Source organism: Lygodium microphyllum, chromosome 16 (assembly GCF_053477565.2).
Source record: "Lygodium microphyllum isolate KBCC chromosome 16, Lygodium_microphyllum_v1.1.10, whole genome shotgun sequence".
Classification (NCBI taxonomy): Eukaryota; Viridiplantae; Streptophyta; class Polypodiopsida; order Schizaeales; family Lygodiaceae; genus Lygodium; species Lygodium microphyllum.
In genome coordinates, this window is record NC_141150.1 from 19150891 (window position 1) to 19159494 (window position 8604).

The 8604-nt window shown below is 45.3% G+C and overlaps 1 protein-coding gene across 2 annotated transcripts in view; it reads right to left on the reverse strand.

The window, feature by feature from the left end:
* LOC148022587 (sterol 3-beta-glucosyltransferase UGT80A2-like) overlaps nucleotides 1-8252 on the reverse strand; it is a 143318-nt gene extending 135066 nt beyond the window's left edge. The window contains exons 1-2 of one of the 2 annotated variants that reach the window (XR_015693512.1): nucleotides 7855-8252; nucleotides 6707-7620 (exon numbers count right to left, since the gene is read on the reverse strand). Coding sequence is in view for 1 of the 2 variants with exons in the window: in XM_087695545.1 (XP_087551671.1) it covers nucleotides 6707-7397 (691 nt within the window). In the remaining variant the exon portion in view is untranslated. The remainder of the gene's footprint in view (nucleotides 1-6706; nucleotides 7621-7854) is intronic. The other variant, XM_087695545.1, reaches the window with a different exon arrangement.
* Between the last annotated feature and the right edge of the window lie 352 nt (nucleotides 8253-8604).

Below are 8604 nucleotides of genomic sequence, written 5' to 3' on the forward strand. Positions count from 1 at the left end.
CGGCCCATCTTAGGGCAATCAGCCAGTTTGCCAGGCCGCCAACTAGTCGGCCAGATTTAGGAGGAGAGGGCTATTTAGAGCAGCCCTCTTAGTCATTCTCACTCTCACTCACTCTTTCTTGCAGATTCAGCACATACTGCTCCCACTCCTCTCCGACATTGGTGCTGTCACACATTTCAGCCTGATCCTATGCACTCACTGATGCTCCGGGCTGTGTGCAGAGACTAATCAAACCACACATTTGTATTCAGCGTTCATTTCAATCACTGCAATTATTCTTCATTTTCTACACTCTCTCTCTTTTTTTTTCGTAATCTTCTCTCTCTCTCTCTCTCTCTCTCTCTCTGTGTGTGTGTGTGTGTGTGTGTGTGTGTGTTCCTTCTATTGCGCACTCTCATAGAAACAAGAAACTCTGAGTACTCCTTCCTCTTCTTTTCCTTCAAACAATTTTGTTTTCAAATGTCAAAATAAAGTAGGTGCATCTTCATCATCATTATTTCAATTTAATACATTTGATGAACAAAAGCAACCCACATTATTTCCCACATCTACATCTATGACAAATCCATTTAATCTCCCTCCCATCCCACCCTCTTATTCCGTTGCCACATCTTTCAACCTTCATTAAGTGCACCACATGTTGCCTCTCATGTAGGATCACATGTGTTTTCATTCACCACACTAGGGGGTTCTTCAAACTTAGGCATAGCTGTTAGGACCTTATCTCTTCCTCAGCCGAGTGGTGTTCCCCCTTTTCCTCACACACTTTCGGAATCATTGCAACCTAGTTATTCCCCCCTGTCTCTCCCAAGTGTGGATCAATTGGTATCACAGTTTGTCTCCACAGCATTACCTAATGGACCCTCTAGTCATTATGCTGTGTCCCAACCAACATTTGGATAGGGCTTACATGTCCCAATGCCTCCACCTCCATCGGCACCTTATGGAAACATTCATGTTCATGTGCCTCTGCATCAATCAACACTCATTGGACACTCACAGCCTATTTCTACCTACCCACCTCTTTCCCCTCCTCCTCCTTATCAGATACCTCCACCACCACCACCACCACCATCTTATCCTCCACACCCATCTTACCCCACATTCCCAACCCCTCATGATTCTACCTCATCTTCAGCGAAGCATGCATTCAATGACAAGACTCATTTTAACGAATCAAACTTTACAACTTGGTCGAACTTAATGAGACATGTCCTTGACTCATAGAACCTATGGAATCTTTTGCAAGGATTGGAACCCCAACCCGATCCCGCACTTATTCCATACGAGATCGTCCGCTCATGGAAGGCTAGGAATGCCTCCGCTATTGTGGAGTTGATGTAAGGCTTATTGCTTGAGTTTCATTCTCAGCTTCAGCATTTTGACTTAGCGTCAAAGCAATGGGCACACTTGACTGACTGCTATGCGGCTCAAGATAGAACCCATCAAATAAATCTTGACCAGGAGCTTCAGAACTTCAAAATCTCTAACTCTTATGACATGAAAATCAAGTCAGCCGAGTATTAGCATCTCCTTGCCAATTCTCCACTACAGGGACTCCTAAGTCCTCTGACAAGTAGGTCACATTGTTTCTTAACAAGCTGCCACGTAAATACTTCAATTTAATGTAGCAAGTGGTTTCTCTGCCCAATTTTCCCACATTCTATGAATTTGAATGTCAGCGAATTTGAATGTCAGCTATTGCGTTATGCACGGCTCTTCGATCAATTTCATATGAATAATCCCTCAAAGGGGACTTTGTTGCTCATTCTCAAAAGGCACAACAAGGGAAGGGTAAACCAAATCAAACTTCGAATCCAAATCAAAATCAAGCAAGGGAATCACAAGGAAACTCCCACTCTCAACTCAAACCCAAGTGGCAAAATGTATCTAAGAAGAATAGGTATTATCAACATTGTCAAAAAGTTGGCCATTTTGATGACAAGTGTCAATCAAAGGCAAGAGACACAGCACCAAAACCCAAGTCACAAATCCCCACCCCTCAGTCAAGCAACCCCTATCAAGGGAGGTGAGGTGATGGCAAGGGGCAGTGGAAAGGTTAAGCTCACACTACCACTAGTCAGTCATCTCAGCCGACAATGTTCTCAACTTGAGAGGGCTTGTCTAACTGGTCTACTGAGGCCCACATCGTCTCCGTAGAGACATCCGATTGCAAGTCTTGTCCACATCTGTGAGTTGCCTCCCGAAAAGGTGACCGCAGAGGCCCACTCGTCACAGCTGAGCACATCAACACCTGTTTGGATTGTGGATAGTGGAGCTACACATAACATGACTCCTATAGAGGACATCTTCTGTACCTGAGCCCCTACAGTCGAGCAAGTCCGCATAGGAAACAACTCCTCGATCAAAATCCGGACTCAAGGTTGCGTCAGTTTTGCCACTAACAAGGGTCCGGATCTGGCTTTGCTGGATAATGTATACCATGTCCCTCAACTTGGGGTGAACTTGTTATCTGTTCAACAACTTTTCCGGTTGGGGCGAGCAGTTTTCTTTGTAGCGACCACTATCGAGGTCCTTGACTATAGGACTAGTTTAGTAATTGCTCATGGTGAGGCACTGCCTAATGGCCTATACCACATGACCCATTTTTTTACCGAGCCGACAGTGGAGGGCTCTATGTTCCATAGCATCTAGGCATTAGCCAAATTTCGAGAGCCTACGAATAATGAGCATCATTAGCATTTCAGCTTAGGGCATCTTGGCTATGACTCCCTTCATGAGTTGACTCATTGTGAGATGGTTGAGGGCCTTGCTCGCCTAAACTAGCTCGAGATGTTTATAGAGCATGTCAGCTCAAAAAGCAACATTGTATCCCATTTCCTCAACGACCTACACATAGAGCTATGGTGCCTCTTAGATTGATTCACGTTGATCTTTGTGGGCCCACATCCACTACTACCTTGAACAACGCACTGTACTTCTTTTTTATAGTGGATGATCATTCGAGATATATGTGGGTGTATTTTCTCAAGCATAAGTCCAATACTTTCACATACTTCAAAGTCTTCAGGTGTCATGCATACACACACACGCTTGATGATAAAATAGGAAAACTCACTCCCCGACCTGATCTCCTTATCTTTGTCGGATATATCTCCAAAGCGAAAGCCTACCGTTTGTTCAATCCTTGAACAAACAAGGTGGTCGTTAAGAGGGATATCATCTTTGACAAGAGGGATCGTGCAGTCCTCTATACCGGATTCCAACTCAATTCCTCCTTCCATACCATTGGAGATCGTGCCTACTGAGCCTAGTCTACTACCTACTCCTGATCTACCTACGGATTCTTCTGTTAGCAGTCATGTTTGTCATGCCTTGTCATCTCCTGCCTGTGAGCCTGAGTCTGAGTCTGACGAGGACATTAGGAGCCCTGACATGTCTGTTATGTGTTATGATGGGGAAGGCTAGTCACTCTTGACTAGCTGTCTTAGGATGTGTATTTCTTTTTGGCCTCTTTTAGTGAGCAGCCACCACTGGCTGCCCAGCCACTTTTTTGGTCACTGATGTGAGGCGCCCATTTTAGGGCATTTTTAGGGTTTGCGCCCATTTTAGGGTTAGGGTTAGGGTTTGTTCTTTCGCCTATTTATAGGCAGCCCCCCTCCCCACTTGATCACTTATCTTCTTGCAGATTCCGATACTCCTCCCCCATGGTGGTGCTGCCATCATCATCAGCCTGATCTAGTACCCTCACTGACGTTGTGGGCTGCGTGCAGGGACTGATCAGTCTCCTTCCGCCTTCCCGTTTGTATTCAGCATTCATTTCAAACAGTGCAGATTTCTCTTCCTTATTTTCTGCTTTCTCTCTCTCTCCCTCCCTCCGTGTTCGTATTCCTTCTTCCGCAGCGCACTCTCACATCTTCAGCTCCCAGGCCCCCTCCGAAAGACCCATTACCTTGCTAGTGCCAACAGACCATGTGGGATTCGGGGATCTTACCACCGAATTCCATTCCAAAGGGACCTAGAAGATTTTCCCGGCTTGCACCTCAAGCATCATTTGTGTTGCCCTTTACAACTGATTACATAGCACATTTTGAGCCGGATACATGGCATAAGCCTCTTCAGCACCCTCAATGGCAAGATGCCATGGAGAAGAAGCTAGAGAGTATTGACCAAAATGAGACTTGGACATTGGTGGATCGTCCAAGCCACAAGAAAGTCATCGAGATGAAGTGGATCTTGAGGACCAAGCTAAAGGCTGATGGGACTTTAGACAAGTACAAGGCTTGCCTTGTCATACAAGGGTTTCAATAGAAACATGGTATTGATTATGAAAAGACCTTCGCACCTACTGCATGGTTGACATCTTTTCGGTTATTACTCGCACTAGCCGCTCAACACAATTGGCCAATATATCAGATGGATATCAAGAGTGCCTTCCTAAATGGTTATCTGAAGAAGAAAGTCTATCTGGAGCAGCCACAAGGATTTCCTTTTGCGAACCTGAGGGATAAGGTATTCCACTTGCAAAAAGCTCTTTCTGGGCTAAAGCATGCACCACGGTCTTGGTTTCATAGTATGGATGAGTTCTTACAGACTCATGGATACCATTCTACCCCTTGTGATCCGAACTTATATGTTTGATCTATTGCAAAGGGGTCAGCTTCATCCTACTATACATTGATGACTTACTCATCACAAGCTCAAATTCTATTGGCGTAGTGGAAATCAAGGCAAAGCTTAGTGCTACATTTGAGATGACAGACCTTGGTTTCTTGTCTTACTTCTTGGGAATGAAGGTAGTTAAATTTGAAGATTGTATTTTTGTGTCATAGCAAAAGTATGCACTTCAGCTCGTGGAACAGTTTACTACGGATCAAACTTGGCCAATGGCCATGCCTCTCAATCCTACTGTCCACTTGTCGAAGGATACCCTAGGTCAACTCTTCGATGCGCATACCTACAGATTTGTTGTAGGGAAACTTCTTTGGTTAATTCATACTAGGCCAGACTTAGCTTACTCAGTCAGCATTCTCAAATCAATATTTCACAGCACCTAGGATGTCACATTGGATTGCATATCTTCATGTGTTGCGTTATTTACAATGTACTTATTATTATGGCTTCACTTATGGTTCTAGTTTTATGTTTATAGGGGTACGCTAATTCTAATTGGGCAAGAGATCCTAACACTCAACGTTCCCATGGCAACTACTTCATCACCTTTGGCACGGCTCCCATTTCTTGGTTTCCCAGCTGTAAGCAAGAGATGGCAGCGGCTTCGACAGCTGAGACCAATGCCATCTACCTGAGGAGCTTACTAGCAGTACTTCACTTCCCTTGTGACTCTCCCACCGTTGTCTACTACGACAACGAGAGTGCCATTGCCCATGTGGGGATAATCCGATCATCACACCACGGACACAACATGTGGGAGTCCACTTCTACTTTTCCAAAGAGTAGGTTAAGCTAGGTACTATCCACCTAGAGTTTGTGCCTTCATAAGACAATTTGTAGAGATTTTAACCAAAGAGGTCAATCGGCCGATTCTTCAATACCTTTTACCCAAGATCGGCTTGGCTACACCCTCCCCTACTTCTTCAAATTCATGGGGAGAGAGGTGCTTCCCTCTTGCTTTCCCTTCAAGTTTGAGAGGAAACGACTACTTCTCTTAATAGTAGACAATGATGATGCTTACAGTTTTTAAAATTCATTCATTCATTTATTCTTTTATATTGTACTTATGGACATTTGCAACTTCACCCGCACTGTCAAGATAACATGATTGTAAAAGGACACTTGGACAAGTTAACAATTCCCCTGCGAGGGCCCTATCCAAGTGACACCGTTGCATTGCATTTTGCATGAGTATGACATCTTGCATCTCCCTTTGCATTACCCCATGCATTGGCATTCTCTGTTCATGTAAACATACATCTATGCGCATTTATCCCTTTTCAATCTTTTGGAATAGTCGACTCTAGATCCACCATATTCATGGCATTGCACATGGCAATTCTCCCTAGCTTACTTGCTTGCTTTGCTTGTCTTGCTTACTTCACATCTTTGCTATATTTGTGTCACCCACACCTTAGCCAGATTCCTTTTTCACCGACACCCAATAATGGTAGGGATAGTATGCTTGTTTTGTGAAGGTCTTGGGTCTAACCATCCCTTATCACTCTTTGATTAGGAGCACGGATACTCAATAGGAAGAAAACTTATTTTTTTCTGTCACAAGAATGGGCTTGAGAGGGATCCCTAGTCAGCACAATTCATTTCATGAATCACGAAACCAACTTGTACATTGACTGGCTTGTACTGTTGGTAGAGCAAGGCACCATACGAGTTAGCTCCATACAAAAGTTTTTAATGACTGAAACTTTACACCAGCATTTACATTAGATGCCCTGTTCCTTGCATGATTAGCATGCCCCTAATGTGATAATCTGATTGATTCTTTGAAGCTTCAACTGACGATCCTAGGCTATAATATTGTAGTGAGCTCATTCTGGACATGCAGATTGTAGTGCAACCAGCCGTTTCCAGAATCCTGGCCACCAAATTGACTGCTTTTCTGATTCTGAGGACTGCCGAAGTTTTAGACTCTTGCCCACCGCTATAATGACAAGTCCTAACATTTTTCAAACTATTCAAACAGATAGTGTAACAGCAACAAATTCCAGTTCAAAGACATCCTGCTAGCAAGTAAAATTTGAAATAGAACTCACAAGTCTGAATAGCACACCTGGAGAAGGAAAAGGTGATTGTACTGGTGACACTGAAGCTGACATAGGAGAATTAATAGACACATGAGAATTAGTAGACACATGAGAGCCCCATTCATCAGTCGAGTAACAATGGCTGGCATCAGAATCTGTGTCTGGAGATTCCAGAAGGCTCCCCTGTCCACCGGCTTGTTCAAAGTTAGGATCCTTATTATTAAAATGGTGTCCCATGGAAGTATCATCATTTTGTGAAGACTCCCCCTGGTTATCCAATTCTATTCCATCATTCACTGAGCCGTTGCTCTCTGACCCCTTAAGATCCTCCATAGTATCTGGAAAATCTCTCTGCTCTTCAACTATCTCCTTCATTCTATCTGAACAATCTCTCTGCTCTTCTGCAATCAGGCAATCGCTAGTTCCTCCCTTTGTTCCGTTTTCATCTGGAAGATGAGCGCCAAAATGTGCCCTGGTTGCTGATGCTGAAGAAGATGTCGCCATCAAGTCTAAATTATGTCGCTTTACAGAAATCCATGCCACTGGCTCGTTCCCTTTCCGAAAAAGCTCTGGTGCCTTTAGTTCCTCTCTCGAGGAAGAAGCGACCGATAAGTCATCAAGCAAATCGTGTTCCGAGTTTGAATTGCACAAAAGTTGTCGATGCCAGGAAGACGAGGCGTCCAGATGGTGACGATCCCCACGGACCACTACTTCCATCTTACAGGCAAGTTGAGCCCCGCATGGAGAGCGGAAAGGAAGAGGCGCGTTTGCGTGCTGTGCCAGCAGGAGAGATGAAACGAAAGGACGATCCTGATACCCAAATCGTAGGGAAGGACCTGCCGATAGCAGAACCCTGTCTATTAGCTGAAACGTGATACGTCAACACCATGACCAACGCCGTGCCTGCTAAGGCCCGCCGGCGGCATTCTACATGGTAAAGCTGCAAAGGTCAATAAAAGAAAAACCGGCCGTGTCATGACATAAACGACAGAAGTCTCGTGCATGAATCGAGACGGCAGAAGAAGTTCAAGGCAAAACTAGTTGCGATTGATCAAAGGACAAGGAGGAAACGATGAAATTTTGATGGGAGAAGGGGAAAAGAATGTGCGACTGTTGCAGGGAGCTTTCAGGTGATGAGTACGAAGAACGGAGCAAACTGAGAAGAACACGCAACCTGAGGCAATACTCGCTTGATTTTCCTTTGCTGTCTAAATCCACGAGAGGAGTCTCGAATTCGCCAGTCCCGCGACGATGAGGAACTGCACACAGTGAGGCGATGATAATGATCCGGTGCAGACAACAAAGATGCTACTTCCTCGGAGAGACAGGTTTATGGTTGGAAAACGGGACTTCGATGAATCAGGCGAGGGAAAGGTAAGGGGGAAACACCATGATTTCTGTCCGTGTTCTGCCAGTTGACAGGCTCCACCTGTGCGGGGACTTCTGATTATTACGGGCGCTCGTCGACGCGCGTTCGACAGATAAAGGCTCCCGCCTTATGAGCGCAGTCCCACGCGCCTTATGAGCGAAGTCCCACCACCATGGATTCTTCGCCAGTGAGGTGGAAGTTTGGAGAGAGAGAGAGACGGGGGAGAGGGAGAACGCGATTTTACGTAGAGAGAGAGAGAGGAGAGTGGGGAGTGTGAAGAGAACAGGAAGTGAATATTCTCGCCCCGCTGGCATCTCCTAATGTAAACGCGCCTTCTCTTCTTGTCCTTTCCTCCTCCATTCGTGGGACGCCCTCCTCCCCGAGTCCCCTCTTGTCCTCTCCTTCTCCAGTCGTGGCGCGTCCATTGATTTTGGTCAGATTGTAACCCCAAACCACATAAAACATCCGAAACCTGACGTATTAGGTGGCATTAAGGCACCCAACCCTTTGGGCGCGCCCATTGGTTTTGGCCAGATTGTGACCCCGAACCACATG